The sequence below is a fragment of the Rhinoderma darwinii genome, chromosome 1 (genome assembly GCF_050947455.1).
Source record: "Rhinoderma darwinii isolate aRhiDar2 chromosome 1, aRhiDar2.hap1, whole genome shotgun sequence".
NCBI lineage: Eukaryota > Metazoa > Chordata > Amphibia > Anura > Rhinodermatidae > Rhinoderma > Rhinoderma darwinii.
In genome coordinates, this window is record NC_134687.1 from 188,557,692 (window position 1) to 188,575,213 (window position 17,522).

The following is a 17,522-nucleotide window of genomic DNA, read 5'->3' on the forward strand; positions in this document are numbered from 1 at the left end:
AATTGCCACATTTTACAATTTCTCTTGGACCCGCTATATTTAAAAGGCAGTTAAGCATAATGTGCAATTTACACAGAATACACATTTCTATTATTATTATTATTATTATTATTATTATTACTATTATTATTATTATTATTATTATTATTATTATTATTATGTCTCCACCTATGTGTCTTCTCCTAAATCAGCAGTTTACTAGTGAGGATAGGAAACCAGAAAATAAGCTTATGTTTCTATCTCACCACCACTGGTTTTGCTTTTACTAATAAATATAATGATACAGAAGACAACAGGTTGGTATTGTTATTGTAGCATTCACTGGCCAACTATTTAGCTCTTCTATTAGTTTTATATGAGCATTCACGAAAAACAGTATGTTGTGGCAAGTAAATGTGCCTTAGTGCTGTTCATATCACTTAAAAGGGTTGTCTAGTGATGATAACCCCTTTCCATATGTTCTATTAGGACATGTGGATGTCATAAAAGGGGTACTCCACTCAAGGTCCTGCTCCACAGTGCGTCTGTAATAGTAGCTTCCCCTCTGGTGGACCAGACCCATCCATTTATTACATGATCGACTATTCATTTAAAGGGATATTCCCATCCTATAAACTGCTGGCATATCACTAGAATATGTCTTTACTTAACAATTAGAGGGAATTTGACCTCTGGGAACCCCAGCGGTTTTATGAATCAAGAGGCCGCAGTGCTGTATCTCCTTCACTGTTTTTTCCCTGCACATCAGCACCCTGGCCACTTGCTGTAAAAGGGTCTGGCTGCAGTTCCCTGCACAGCCAGTTGGCACAGAGCGCCAGTGTGTGGAAAAATCAGCACTGTAGTCACTTCATTCTCAGGATTGGTGCAGTCCCAGAGGTCAAACTTCAACTGATTATAAAGTGATGGCATTCTAGTGATATGCCACCACTTTATAAGATGGGAATAACCCTTTAAAAGGCTGATATTTAATGCCACATATGTGGCCAGACGGGGCTTCCCATGACAAAAATGGCTGACTGCCGGGGGTTACAGAATTCGGAGATTGCATGAATAGAATAAAGGTGTTATGAGTTTTTTTGGCCTCTTTCTAGGTCTTATCTATTATTTCTTTGTCTGCCATTCCACATGTTTGTCTGCAAGATCTATGGACTGTACTGCAGCGTGGACTTCAATCAGTGCCATAGCTATAGGGGTTGCAGAAGTCACACCGGGACCCAAAGTTAGGGGGTCCATTTATTGCTAAGCAGCAGAGTTACTGTAATAACTGTGGCCTGCGTAGTTTCTATTAGGTGAGATTTTTGGGGCCCAGTTACTTCGGTAATAAGATGGCTGCTCAGCTCGTCTCCATTTTTAGAACACAGGATGAGTGCTGGTACTATATTACAAATGTCAATGTTATTATATGTTCCTTATGATCTTGATATCTGTAATGCACCTCAATTCCTTATTATACGTTCCTTTTTCTTTAAACACAGCTGCTTTTAATTATCCATTTTAAGGATTGTTATGACTAGATAAAGCGTGCTTTCGCCTCTTAGTAAATTTTTCTTTCTATTAAGACTGGTGTATTATCTCAACCCTGTACACATTACAGCTGTAGGATAGTCAAGAGGTAAACAAGTAAAGGTGTATGGCCCAGATTTATATATTTGTTTCTCTGGGTCCATGGCTTAAATAATCACTTCAGTCCAATGGCGGATCCTCATAGGTCCATTTAGGGTGGTCTCCCGGGGCCCATGGCCGCCCAAAGAATAAAACTACATTGCCGTTTTGTCGCATTTCTTTCTCACAAATTACAGCACAAAAATGCGACAAAACTGTATGGGGCAGAAAGCCCCCTGTCACAAGGGCCAGAAGGCCTTTACATAGGCTTCAATTGTATCCGCGACCTATGAACATGGATACAATTGACAGCGCTGGCAAGGCAAGGGAACCATGGATTCAGCACCTTTTTGTGATGCAGACGGCGCGATAATGTCATTGTGTTGCCTACGTCACTCTGCTGGATGAGGCCTTGTCAGCAGAGACCAGGCCTGCATCGCTGGAGAAGAAGAGGGCACAGGAGCGGGGACAGGTGAGTGTGGCGCTATCTCCAGGGGGGGCCAGTGTGGTGCTATCTACAGGGGGCAGTGTGGAGCTATCTCCTGGGCGGGCCATGTGGCGCTATCTCCGAGGAAGGGGGGTTGTCACTATCTAGAGGAGGATGTGTGGCACTATCTAGAAGGGGATGTGTGGCACTATCTCCAGGGGTGTGTGTGTAGCACTATCTCCAGAGGGGTGTGGCACTATCTACAGGAGTGTGTGTGGCACTATCTACAGGGGGAATGTTGTACTTTCTACAGGGGTTGTGGGGCACTGTCTACAGGGGATCTGTAGTATTATCTACAGGGGGCTCTGAGGAGAACTATCTACAGTGATCATTGCGAATGGCACTATTAACAGGGGGGGGGGTGTGGCACTATCAACAGGGGGTGTGTGGCACTATCTACATGAGGCTGTGTGGCGCTATCTACAGGGGGCTGTGTAGCACTATTTACAGGGGGCTGTGTGGCACTATTTATAGGGGGCTGTGTGGCACTATCTACAGGGGGCTATGTGGCACTATCTACAGGGCCTGTGTGCCACTATCTACAAGGGGTGTGGGGCACAATCTACAGGGGGCTCTGAGGGGCACTATCTACAGCGGGCATTGTGAATGGTACTATCTACAGGGGCACTGTGAGTGGCGCTTTCTACAGGGAGCATCGTGAGTGGCCCTTTCGACAGGTGGCACTGTGTGTGGTGCTTTAATTTACAGTGTTTGACACAATTGTATTCAGGGGTACAGGGGTGTAGGGTACTATTATATTCAGGGGCGCAGAGTATGGTACTATTAAATTCAGGGGCGCAGTGTATGGTACAATAATATTCAGGGGCGCAGTTTATGATACTATTATATTTAGGGGAATAGTGTGTAGCACCATGAGAATTTCTTCTTCATTTATAGGTGTGTAAATGTTGGAAAAGTGAGGAGCTGAAGATATCTGAGTGGCAAATTCTGCAGAAATTGGTCCTGGCTGGGAGAAGTCGTCATGAGGTCATGACTAGAATTTGAGAAAATGTCTCCTGTGAGTCACTGGATTTATAGAGAATCTGTCACCTCTTCTGACATGTCTATCATAGGAATTACTTGTATTCCAGAAAAAGTCTGATGTAGTCCAGGACTAATAAACAAATGGGTGTTACTATTCCTGATGCCAAGAGGATGTTTCCATACACTATGTGATGCTGTCAGCGGCGGATGGAGACACAGCCCTTTGACAAGGGGATTCGTAACTCTTATTTTTCAATGCTAGCACACGGCACGGCAGGACAGCGGTGGTGGGGAAGGGGAGCCCAAGTTTGGGGAACAGAGGTCTACTCAATCTGCCACTGCTTCAGTCCCTGCCTATAATTCTGCTAGTCACAGTTACAAGGTGACATATAATCTCTTGGTGTTATTTACGGTAGAATTCCCTTATTTTCCGAAATATTCAATCCGGACTTCTCTATCAGGAAGTTCTTGCTTCCATTACTTAGTTAGTGCTCTGCTTATTTCTATGTGAATGATTGGCTCCAGAAATTGTGCATATTCTTGTAAAAAACGTAATAATGTAAAAATGTCAGAACTAATCAGATATATGGGGAAGGGGTATAGAGAAAAATTTTGAGTGTTGCTTTAGGTATTAGATATCTCCATTTTCTCCCACAGTGAGCTAAAAATAGTTGAATCAATGTTGCGCAAACCGCATAGCCACTTTGTTGTGGTTTTCGCAATATTGTGACTATTTTAGTTTTTATTGTTTTTACATTGGGTATGTAAAAATCAAATGAAATGAACTGTATTTGGGTAGTTGTGATGACAAGTGTGCAGACCCTTTTGCTAACGGAATCACAGGAATAGAATTTTAAAACTACTGTGACCAGGGAGTCTAACACGGCAAGAACAACCTGGAAGCTTATTGTTGGAACCTTGAATTCAAAACACTTTATTCACTTGATTAATGCATCTTATACTCAATTTCTACACCAAGGCTCTATGATCAACTTGAAAATGTTAGCTGTTTTAATGCTCACCGCTACCTGGAGACACTTCATACAAGTACACAACTATGCACACTAACTACATATATGCATGCACGCACACATGTATACCTAGAACCTTAAACAAACACACACTCACTACATACAAGCACGCAAGAACACTAATGCACACTCACATATATACTTAAAGCAGATCTGTCGTCAGACTACGCTGCCCAATGAAGGACACTGCACGTGTCTGAAACGCGTAGGTGAAATATAATTGTGAAACACCCTTCAGCACTTTGATTCATAGTTTTCAATTTGATTTACAATAAAATTGGAACTTTGATTCCTTTTATTTACAAACAAGCGCTGGATTACAGTCTCTTTTTTTTCTATGCTGCCCAATGTAAGGGAAAAATAGTGTAAAGACAGACCTGCTCTCTTATTACCAAAAACAGCACAAAAGTTGTTCCATACGGCTAAAGAGAGCTATCAAAGAATAAAATGGACTCATAGTGATGAGTCAGGTGTAGTCATAAGTGGAAAGCTCCCACCTCCTCTCTTAGCAGTGACTGATGGTTAGCTGCTTAACATTCATCAAATACATAAATCAAAATTCAGTGAAAGATCTTGGTAAAGGGTAATTCAGATTTGTTTTCTCCATTGTGACAAAAACATAAACATGCACAATATACACAGTAAATACATCACATACATATGGAAAGAGAGGCTATTACTCTCTTTCCAAATACATATGGAAAGAGAGGCTTTAAATTATAACATGTACCCTCAGCATCTGCACATAGTTGATGAATAGTTAGGGTGGGTGAACAAGCAGGTCGTTTTGAGGGATGGATTGAAAGGAGTTTTTCCATCTTGAGTATTTATGGCTAATCCATAGGACATGCCATATTGGGAGAACGGGGGTCCCATAACCCCTGTTCAACTATTTAAATCAGCCCTCAGCTGCCTGTTTAACCATTGAAATCAATGAATAGGTAGCTGTGCTTTATGTCTATTAGAATTAGCCAAGTAGCGCTATTGGTTTTTAGGATTTAAAATATGTCAGTATTTTCCAGGAACAGTTTTACTCTTGTCCATGGGCTGAGTCTAGTATTGCTGCTCAGGCTCCGTCCATTTAAATAGGCACGAATGCCAATTTCAGACACAGCCCATGGACAAGGATGGCACTATTTCTAGAAAAAAACAGACATTCTTTTCTAATTATTCTAGATAACCACTTTAAAATTCTTACTGGTGGAACTCAGCATCTGACAACTGTCAGCCCATTGCCTGAGTACAATCATTGTTATATTTTATTAAAAAATTTAAATCGATAGCTGGGTATGTTATTTTATGTAGTACAGGGTGGGCCATTTATATGGATACACCTAAATAAAATGGGAATGGTTGGTGATATTAACTTCCTGTTTGTGGCACATTAGTATATGGGAGGGGGAAAACTTTTCAAGCTGGGTGTTGACCATGGCGGACATTTTGAAGTCGGCCATTTTGTATCCAACTTTAGTTTTTTCAATGGGAAGAGGGTCATGTGACATCAAACTTATCGAGAATTTCACAAGAAAAACAATGGTGTGCTTGGTTTTAATGTTACTTTATTCTTTCATGAGTTATTTACAAGCTTCTCTTTGTTTACAGCCATTGACATGTCGCAGAGGTTAACACGTGAGGAGCGGATAGAAATTGTGTTGATGTCTGGTGAACGCAGTACCCGGGTCATTGCAGCAGATTTCAATGCAAGATACCCTACAAGACCACCCATCTCCCATGCTACAGTTTGCAAACTGCTTGCCAAGTTTCGTGAAACTGGTTCAGTGTTGGATTTGCCCAAATGTGGACGCATGAAAACTGTCACTAATGAAGAAACATCAGTGGCTGTCCTAGCTTCATTCAGCAAGAGCCCACAGCGTAGCACTCGCCACATGTCACTGGAGAGTGGCATCAGTCGAACATTCCTTCGGCGGATATTAGCTACTCACAAATGGCACCCTTACAAACTCCAGCTGCTGCAGCATCTCAGCGAGGATGACCCAGATCGGCGCACTGAATTTGCAGAATGGGCAAAACAAAAATTGGAACAGGACCCTCAGTTTACACAGAACATTTTGTTCAGTGATGAGGCAAACTTTTATGTGAATGGTGAAGTTAACAAACAAAACCACCGCTATTGGTCTGACACTAACCCACATTGGATAGATCCCTCCAAGACTGTTGGAACACAAAAATTGATGGTATGGTATGGTATATGGGGTACAAAGATAGTGGGGCCATTCTTCATCAATGGAAACTTCAAGGCCACGGGATATCTGAAATAGCTACATGATGATGTGTTTCCCTCTTTATGCACTGAAACTGGCACGTTCCCTGAGTTTTTCCAGCAAGATGGTGCACCACCACATTATGGGTGTCAGGTCCGAGCATTCCTAGATGAACAGTTTCCTCGAAAGTGGATTGGTCGTCGTGGGCCAGTTGAATGGCCCCCTAGGTCTCCCGATCTGACCCCCTTAGACTTTTATCTTTGGGGTCATCTGAAGGCAATTGTCTATGCTGTGAAGATACGAGATGTGCAGCAACTGAAACTACGGATACTGGAAGCCTGTGCTAGCATTTCTTTTGCGGTGTTGCTATCAGTGTGTGAAGAGTGGGAGAAGAGGGCTGCATTGACAATCCAACACAATGGGCAGCACTTTGAACACATTTTATAAGTGGTCAGAAACTTGTAAATAACTCATGAAAGAATAAAGTAACGTTAAAACCAAGCACACCATTGTTTTTCTTGTGAAATTCTCGATAAGTTTGGATACAAAATGTCCGACTTCAAAATGGCCGACATGGTCAACACCCAGCTTGAAAAGTTTCCCCCCTCCCATATACTAATGTGCCACAAACAGGAAGTTAATACCACCAACCATTCCCATTTTATTTAGGTGTATCCATATAAATGGCCCACCCTGTATATGCCGTATATGTGATACTCTAGATAGAAGTGTAACTATAAGCTCCTGGGCCTAAATACAAAATCTGTAACAGGCCCCCCAACCTTCGATGTGCCATTTATACTACTGGTGTCTTCTTATATGGCAGAGGGGCCTTTGGGCCTAGGTGTTCCTTCTATAGCTATGTCCCTGACTCTAGTAGAAAAAAACAAAGCAACGTAGTAAAATATATATGCAACGCAAGATATTCAGACTATATACACTCCAGTCATGTCTAGTAGACAGCGTTTCTCTGGTTCACATAAATAGTATATAGCAGGGTAAAAAATAAGAGAAGCCATTTAGAAAACAATTTTATTAGACAAATCATTTAGACAAATTATACACAGAAAGCTCTGCCACTTGTAACGGAGGCCTCCAAAAACGTTTTCTGTATTTTTCTGTTTAAATAGGCAGCACATAAAATAGGCCTATTTTAAATACTGTACATGGCTAACAGTTATTTCAATTTAGCTAAATTTCACTGCAACATCTGGCTTGTCTCTACATAGCTTTAATATCATATATTTTTGTTTAACTGTTAAAATCCAATATGCATGAGACAAAGAATGTCGCAAGGGGAAACAAAATGTGCATGCGTTCAGACACTTGTACCCTTAGAAACAAAATGGCCTTTGCATGATTTGAATAGAAACCAATCTGCCTTACACAGTAGACAATAGTTGAAGATTTAGTACAAAAGCATTGACAGTACAAGATGCACCCTGGAGAACCAGCATCAAAAATATGTATGAAGAATATATATATATTTTTCATATAATTTTTTTTATTTTTTTTGCATTTTGATAAAAGCAAATCATAAAACTTATAAAGATGAAAAATCAAGATTTACGGACGTCACTCATCGCTTTAAGTGCATATGTCTAGATGCAAATAAAATGTACAAAAACTAAACTAAATTATCTTAGAGAGACACTAAAATGATATTTGTACAGGTAAACAACTGCGTTTAACAGCGAACACATTCAATGCTGTCATCCTTACCATTCATGTACCGCAGTAAGAGAACCGAGGAAGGCTCATGTAATAACAAATGTTTTTCAACCATAGCAATTGGTCTAAAATTCAATTGATCAATGTAGTGGAAGATAAACGAATGAAAGTGACTACTACTCCTATATGATTACTTGCATTAGATTAAAGCTCATTTGTGCTGTGCGCTCATTGTCGCTAAATAAGCCATTCTGAAACCTAATACCCAGAATCCCTATACAATTTTTACACTAGAAAGTCTCATGTAAAATTACTATATTGATTTAATGACAAAATACCAGTATCCTCCCTCTGCATGTTGTAGCTCTCGCTTGCAAACTGAGACGATACTAACACCACCCGAAGTAATATGATAAGCCAGACAATTGTTTCTCATCTAGAATTCCAAACATACAAAGAGAGCAAACTAAAGTTTTTGATTAATAAGCACGGAGTCATCCAAGCATTACAAAAACCTAATCTTTTTAGTACGATTTATGTAAGTGTTAATACATATCCCACTAACTTACATTCAAAAGAACATTATGTAGAAACAAAGATATTGGAACGACCTTATATTTTCATGAAATACATCTTGAATGATATACCCTGACTTACAAAAATAACCTAAAAATTTACATTTTGGAAAACTGTGTCTTTAAAGTAAAAGTTCCACAATTTTAAGATTTCGAAGTGATATTCCTTTTAGTCTAAAATCTTTCAAGTTACCTCAAAATATTACAAATACCTGTAAAATTCCCTACAGTTTAAAAAGGTCATGGATATTTTTTACAGTAAGAATTCTTATTCGAATACGCAGCTTGGTATCTCTTCTTTTTATTACTCATCATGAATATTTTTCACTTATGAGGTCCGTAGACCTTTTTTATTCAACTGTATGTTATAGAGCAGTCTTCTGCGCTATTCCATAAAGAGACATCCTGCCCCTGTATGGAGGCATTGTGAATATTTATCTTTAATATTTATATCTTATGTGGTTAGGGGTGGGCACAAACAACTAGGGGGCCCTGTGCAAGAACAGTACATGTATATTGTTCTACAATACCCCAGCAAAGAGTAACCCCATGTCCCTTCACACTGCGTTTGCAGTTCCTACTTGGAAAGCTCCTAAAGCATATGTCAAACTTATCCATAGGCTCCCATTCACACAATGGAGGCCAAAAGACTATCCTTCCAGCTTCTTTTGAGCCAGTATATGTCAGTATACCTTTTTTTTCAACTGAATGGAATAGTGCTATTACATACTGCAAATATTTTTCTTTAAAAAAATGATGCGTCGTATACGTTTTTTTGGGGAGCCTATGGAAGATAGATGCCACTGTATGACTAAAGCAGCATCCATTAATGGTATAAATTGGGAAATACTACCGACCTATATCTCCTATGTACAAAGCACACACAGTGTGAATGGACCACAACAATCCTCCAGTAATTGTGAGCCATGAAATTCATTAGCTCTGGTCCTTACATGCAATCTAATATACAGTAACCCCTTATCTACTTGACTCCTGTGCAACTAAACAGGTTGCAATAATGGTATGTCCGCCTGAATCAGTTGACTAGAGTGTGTCTAAAAAAAAAATCAGTAAGTGAGGTAAAAACCTAAATTATTCTTGTTGAGGCTAGAAACTGTACAGGGTTAATATTTTAATTCCAAATATTTCAGCTTTTAGCACCAAAAATGATAGCAATATATTTTAATGTATAGATTTTAGTATAAAAATAAAAATGAGCCCAATTAAAAAACAACTCTAGAACACAAACTATATCAAGACTCTGAAACAGCAAAAGTATTCAGACAATAACAATGACAGATGACTAAATTATATGTTAAACAGATTGCACATTTCTCCTATTAATTTGGCATTAATGGCAATTATTGCCCACCAGCAAACTTCCCGACTGTACAAACCAGACCAAGAGGTAACTAAATGTAATGAGTGCATTTGAGAGTAAAAAAATCTTTCACATACATAATTTAGAGTGGCCATGCTGATAACCTGGGTCTTACAATACTGTATTCATATTTGGAGTACATTTTTTAAGAGCTTTCACAGAGTCTATTAAAGGCTAGCTCCCCTGGCTATACAATGTCTTCTCCAATCCACTCTTACAGTGCAATACTTACAATGACTCATTTTCCTGCCCTTTTCCCTTGTCTTGTTTGCTTTTCATCTAGAAAAGGTATGATTCTTGTTGTCTAATAGGAAAAACTGGGAAAAACTAGGAAAAACCTAAACAAGTCTGTGTAGCATGGAGAGGAAGGCTCATGTGAAGCAAATAAAACTTATTGAAAAAATAGGAAAAACCTAAACAAGTCTGTGTAGCATGGAGAGGAAGGCTCATGTGAAGCAATTAAAACTTATTGAAAAAATAGGAAAAACATAAACAAGTCTGTGTAGCATGGAGAGGAAGGCTCATGTGAAGCAAATAAAACTTATTGTTACCACTTCAGAACATGCACAAAGCAATGGTGTTCACCTAGATTGAAAAACAAATGGTGCCCAGTCAACCTGAATATACACATCCTATAGAATATATTGAGTGGGTGCTCCTAGAAGAGAAATACACATACATTTTGCTAAGGTATTTAATAATATTTACACTATGCCTATGTTACTGTAGTGTAGTTAATCTAGACAACTGTTTTACTAAGTTTTACTAAAGAAGATTGCAAACTATTATCAAAGTAAAGGCTATGTTCACTATTGTAACCAATTTTTATTGCTCCATAGCATCTACTTTTTTTTTATTTTGCGTCTAAAACTCCTTTGCAGACCTATGTCTTCCTTGTAACATTTGTTATTGCAGTTATTTTCTTTACCCCCTCTTCTACTGTCTGTAGATTAGCAAAAACTAGGGGACATTACTAGAGGAAATTACTGCAGGATTTGACTACACAGGGTTTGTAATCTGTAAACATATAGGCACATTGCTCTGCATAGGATCTGCAGACACAAAATAGTAGAATATATTTAAAGGGGTTGTCCAGTCATAAGAAATTGATGGCCTATCCTCAGGATCCATTCGGTGGGGATCCGACTCTCATTTTGAAGGGGTGGCAGCGCTCTTACCAGCTGATTGGCGGGTGCCGGTAGTTGGAAACCCCCATCAATTAGATATTGACGGCCGATCCTGAGAAGAGGCCATAAATTTCTTACGATTGGACAACACCTTTAATAAAGAATATTTGCAAGGTAGCTTCATTTTAATTTTAGACGCATTGAAGCAATAAAATGGTTGTGAAGTTGTGCATGCCCTTTTGCTAGATATGATGTTAACTGTAGTATTTCAAATACCTTATTTAAAGGAAATGTATCATATTTTAGTTTGATTAATTAGATTTACGTAGAAGAAAAATAATGTGTTTGGTCTGCCTTTTTTTTTTTTTTAAACGACTTTGGGAGCTTATTGGAGACACACTCTTCCTGTATTGCCAGTATAGACAGTGCAGCAGGTAGTGTGCTTTATTGCAGCTGAAATAAATGGGAGTCAGTTGACAGAGAAGTGTTATAGACTATTAGGCTGGGTTCACACGACCTATTTTCAGACGTAAACGAGGCGTATTATGCCTCGTTTTACGTCTGAAAATAGGGCTACAATACGTCGGCAGACATCTGCCCATTCATTTGAATGGGTTTGCCGATGTACTGTGCCGACGACCTGTCATTTACGCGTCGTCGTTTGACAGCTGTCAAACGACGACGCGTAAATTGACTGCCTCGGCAAAGAAGTGCAGGACACTTCTTTGCAACGTAATTTGAAGTCAATGAAGAGCAGCTCAAGATTACGGGCATCAAAGACGCCTCGCATAATGCGAGGAGGAGCTTTTACGTCTGAAACGACGCAGCTGTTTTCTCTTGAAAACAGTCTGTCTTTTCAGACGTAAAAGCCACTTCTCGTGTGCACATACCCTAAGGGTATGTTCACACGCAGTGTTTTCATGAGTATTTTGGGGCGTTTACGCCTTGAAAAACCGGAAGCTGAACGCTTACAAACATCTGCCCATTGAAATCAACAGCATTTAGTTCATACGGGGCATCTTTTTACGCCTCTATTTTAAAAAACGGAGCGTAAAAGGACGCTCCATAAAAACAAGTAGCATGTCAATTCTTGAAGCGTTTTTTGGAGCTGATTTTCCATTGAACACTATAAAAAAACGCCTCAAAAAATGCCTCAAAAAACGCCTCAAAAGAAGCCTCAAAAGAAACTCCAAATTAAAAGAAGCTTAATTTTCAGCTACAAAAACGCCTGAAAATCAGAGGCTGTTTTCTCTGAAAACAGCTCCGTATTTTCAGACGTTTTTGAGTTTGCGTGTGAACATACCCTTACAGTTTCCAGGAAGTGATGGAGTACAATCCCCTCCCCCAGTACCCAGGGAGCGATAGGGTAAATATATACAGAGCCTTGGTGTAGTGTTGTATTGAGTCGTGTATAGTGTGCCAATCCTGCCTTATCTAGGCCTCTGGCAGTACTGTCATCTGTCATTAAATCCTCCACCCTCGGCTGACAAGGTCCAAGTCTACACAGCAAACTTGACAAATGAACTATAGAAAAAAGGAAATGTCATCTAAATGAGTGTGCTCTGTGGGATGGGGTGGAAACTTGAATATTTTTTATATATGAATAGTTACATTTAAAAAAAAGATACCTTTATAGTAAAAACCTCATTTAAATAATATTTCATTTTCTGATGATACATTCCCTTTAAAATTATAACTAGTTTTAAGCTGAGGTATTTGAATAAGCTCATGTTTAATATATGAAAAAATAAACTCTAGATTTATAAGACCTGTTTTGGGCTTCAAACTGACACAATATTAACACTCTTTTTATTGAGATATATTTGACATAAACAAAACGCATTATATGTGAAATATCCCAATATGCTGCAACAACTTAAGGCCACTCAGTAATGATCATATTCATAGAACAGCTAAAAACAAAACTATATGCTGTATATAGAAATTGTTATTTTAGTTCTAGATAAGGCCTTATAATTTGCATGTTCGATGACCATTTATATATTCTTTTATCATTAAATTATTTTTTCATAAAATACCACTTGCATTTTTATTTAGATTTACAGTAATAAATCTTAAATAATCCCGGTTGTAAACAGAAAATCTATGGACATTTTTTTTTTATAGAAACTAGCGCATAGCTTGAGGTTACATATAATGTTTAAATTAAACCAGTGTTTCATGTTTCGTCTTTAAAGAGTCCCTTCTTTAATCTCTGTGAACAGACTATTCGAATTAATATTGCAATATTTGTATTAATATTATGTTATTTTATTTTAAAAATGCCATATACTTCTTTATTAAAGCACCCCAAGCAGATATGTGCTGCTATTAGATAACAGATTATATTCCTTCTTACTAAATCATTAATAAATTGCACTATTTTATGGGGAATGAGTGGTTCATATATTTAACATTTCCTGGCATAATAGAAAAGCAATTTCTCATGTAAATTGTCAAGACATTACCAAAGTATTGATGATCCGACATGATATAAAACTCTTCTTGTTAAAATAGTTTAGAGCTTTCTAAAGTATATAATTCCATTGTATATAATACTTCATATTTTAAGTTTTTTTTAAAAAACCCTATTGTATGAGATATAATGTTTTTTGTTTTTTTTAAACTTATATCTGAACACATTTATTGATTGGTGTATACAGTCCATGTTCCTATGTTATATATAATGCTGGAAATCTGGATATTGTTGCCATTATGTAGACTGAAGTTTATTTTAAGAATAATTTTCATAATGATTAGGGTGGTAGTTAGAACTGAGGACAATGAGAAATTTAGACTTGAAAGCTATAAATTTAAGGGGATTTTCCAACTTTTGTAAAACCCCAGTAATAGCTCCAATTGGGTAAAAAGAATTAATACGCACATACTGTACTCACCTTTCAAATCCACATCTGCTCTAATGTCGACTGTACCATTGTCCTCCCGATGGTCTTTGTTTACTTGCCCGCAACAATAATGGACTGGATACCTGACCATAGTGGCCAATTTCTGGCTGTAGCAATTCTAGTATGGTGGGAAACCTCAAAAGGATCGGTATGAGATTTGAAAAGTGACTATGTTTCCATTTGTTATTTTTACACATATGTGATGATACAGGAAATATTGGCAAACCATTCTTCTTGTTAGCAAGTGTCTATTTTAGGAGGGAAAGGCTGGTGTGACCCTAAGGTCAATTCCTGTCTCTGTCTTTTATATTAACATTAAGGAGCCTTATTCAGGGTTTGACTGCCCACGGTGAAAGGGTATAGGGCCAACCTGCATTGTGGTCACTTCTCTCTACAGAGCTCATAGCAGCTGCAAGGGCTATCTCTAGGTTTTTCCATTGCCATTGCTCTTGCAGAGAGTAAAAGATTTTTTTAATGAAAAAAAAAATATAAAACACAAAAAAGTAAAAATATAAAAATATGAAGATACATTGCATTGTGCCAAGAGGAACAACAGACCTATGCATTTTTTCCTGTAAATAACAAGCATAATGTCAACGTTACCCAGACTTCTACCTTGACACAGTATAAACACACACGTATATTGTATGCCTACACTGTCATATGTACATACACTGAATTGGTGCAGACCTCTTACCCATAAAATAAACTGTACATTAAAAAAATGAGTTGATTAATTTACATATGCACTGCTACAGTGCAAACATATGCTTTAATGTATTCTTTACTGGCAGAGAAATGGCTTTTTGTAATCCTACAAAATTGCATTCTTTTTCTTGAGGCCTGAATAGGTTTTGACTCTAAACTGAAGGGTTAGCCTTTGGTCCACTTTTACAGGACACAGCAGCAGCAGAGTATATAGAAGTATCAGCAAATAAGATGCAAAGAATTGGGATTATTGCAGATGTAACTTTCAAACTAAAGGGAGATTCAAAAATACATTAACATGTTTTCCAGAAGAAACAGAGAAGAAATAATGATGAGGCAGCGAAATGAATTTACAAGTTCTAAAATACATTTACAGACAAAAGATTGAGGAAGAATAAAGTGAAGAATCAAAAATTGTTATTAATAATCTTGATATAAAAAAAATACATCCATGTTAGTCCCATCGTTTTACAGATGCTCCTGGCAAAGGGAGTCCAAGAAGAAGAAGAAGAAGTAGAAGTAGAAGTAGAAGAAGAAGAAGAAACAAAAAGTAACAACAGTGGAGAAGAGATTATCTAAAGCTCATATGGAGGTACCTCGGTCAGGGTCATTACCAAGATTAAGCCCTAGAGAAGGAGTTGGCTGGTATGGAATAGATGACATAGTTTTAATTGGACTTCGAAAAAATCCACCATTGGGTGCCCTGTGTCTGAAAGGACCAGTTCGGTGGTCAGGCACATTGCCAAATGAAAAGCCTGAAGCCGTTTTAGTAGACAAGTTACGACTAAGTGTCTGAATCTGCTCCGGTATAAAGGTTGTAGTAGTTATATGAGTGTTTCTGAAATCACTTATTTGCTCCAGAGTTTGTCTTGTTGGTAACGTGTCAATGTCTAGTGGTGTCAGATCCACTGATGAGGAAGAAAACTGTTTATGAGGGCTTTCATCATCAGTGCACAGGCTGTTTACACGTCGGTGGAGATGTTCCAGGTCAATTTCTTTGTCATCCTGGAGGAGAAAAAGAGAGGGAGATGCACAGTATTCAGTAGGAACCTTAAGTATCCTAGCCAGACATCATCTACTAAGTCAAACACTAAAAGGCATTAAAGGAACCCTGTTCTTTTACACATAAAATTGCAGACGGAAAGCTATAAAGACATAGACGGGGATGAGAATGCCTTTAGTAAGACGTGAGCAGTTATGATATACTACAACCTGCACATGTCAAAAGCAGAACTTTCTTGAGTTTCCAGACTTTTTGTAGGCTTGCAAGCCCAGCAGGCAAATTAACGATGCATACAAGAGCCCACAAAAGACAGTTTGGCAGCAATCAGACTTAAAAAACAAAACAAAAACAGATGTTCAGGCTGCTGCCTACCAAATGATTATTTTTTTTACAATAAAAACAGTGAGAAACAGTATGAAAAATGAATTGGAAAAACCGACGCACTACTTAATCTATTTGGATCTGTCATTCTATTAGCCCCTATGTAAAGGAACAGAAACACAGCACGCTGCATTTTTAGTCAATAAGAAATGGATCCTCGTTGAATGGACTTGAATTGGTGCTATAATTGGCATTTGTTGGCATCCATCCACTAGCGGATCAATTCCTTCAAAGAATATGTACACATATGTCTATGTTTTAGCTTATCATACCGACAAGTCAGAAAATAGCAGAGGTAGACTTCTAGGCACTGGCACCCCACAGATCATAAAAGAAGGTTAGAACACTAATTAAGGCCTGAAGCAGTAAAGGTAAAAGACAAACAAAAAGCATAACTCAACATCACCAATGTTTGCTTAACCCCTTCCCCCTGCTGGCATTCTGGGCCCTAATGTCCAAGCCATTTTTTAGATTTTTCCATTGTCACATTCGAAGAGCTGTAACTTTTTTATTTTTGCGTCGGCATAGCTGTATAAGGTCTTGTTTTTTGCGGGACGACTTGCAGTTTTTATTGGTACCATTTGAGAGTAGATGCGACTTTTTGATCACTTTCTATCACATTTTTTTTAAGTCAGGATTAACAGAAAACAGCAATTTTTCCATTGTTTTTTATTTTATTTTTTACGGCGTTCACAGTGCGGGTTAAATAATGTAACAGCTTTATAGTCAGGGTCGTTACGGACGCGGCGATACCAAATATGTGTAACTTTTTTGCTTTATTGTAGTTTTTTTTAATAGTAAAGCATTTTGTAAGGGGAAAAGCTGGGTTTTTCATTTTTTTTTTTTCACTTTTTTTTTAAATTAACTTTATTAAACTTTTTTTACTTTTTTACTAGTCCCACTAGGGGACTTCACTATCCTCCGATCGCTATTATAATACACTGAAATACTTTTGTATTGCAGTGTATTACTGCCTGTCCGTTTAAAACGGACAGGCATCTGCTAGGTCATGCCTGCGGCATGATCTAGCAGGCATTCGCTGCAGGCAGACCTGGGGGTCTTTATTAGACCCCCGGCTGCCATAGAAGACACAGACACTCGGCGATTTTATCGCCGGGTGTCAGTGAGATGAGAGGGAGCTCCCTCCCTCTCTCCAAAACCATTCAGATGCGGTGCTCGCTATTGTGCACCGCATCTGAAGGGTTAAACAGGTGAGATCGATACTAATATCGATCTCACCCGGCAGAGCAGGGACGCCCCCAGCCCTCAGCTGCTTCTGGCAGCTGAGAGCAGGGAGATTTCACGGCTCCCTGCTCTGTTTACTTTATTCTACAGCAGCGACGTAGTTTGGCGGCGCTCTAGAATAAAGCCCACTAATGACCGCCGTAAAAAGACGTATCGGCGGTCATTAAGGGGTTAATGTGGATGTCCACCTTTGAGCACC

General features: G+C 38.5%; 1 protein-coding gene across 1 annotated transcript in view; it reads right to left on the reverse strand.

Moving 5' to 3' along the window:
- Window positions 1–11,756: 11,756 nt before the first annotated feature.
- GRID2 (glutamate ionotropic receptor delta type subunit 2) overlaps window positions 11,757–17,522 on the reverse strand; it is a 1,233,941-nt gene continuing 1,228,175 nt past the window's right edge. Inside the window, exon 16 of the mRNA XM_075860662.1 lies at window positions 11,757–15,699. Within this exon, the coding sequence (XP_075716777.1) occupies window positions 15,277–15,699 (423 nt within the window). The 3' untranslated portion in view covers window positions 11,757–15,276. The remainder of the gene's footprint in view (window positions 15,700–17,522) is intronic.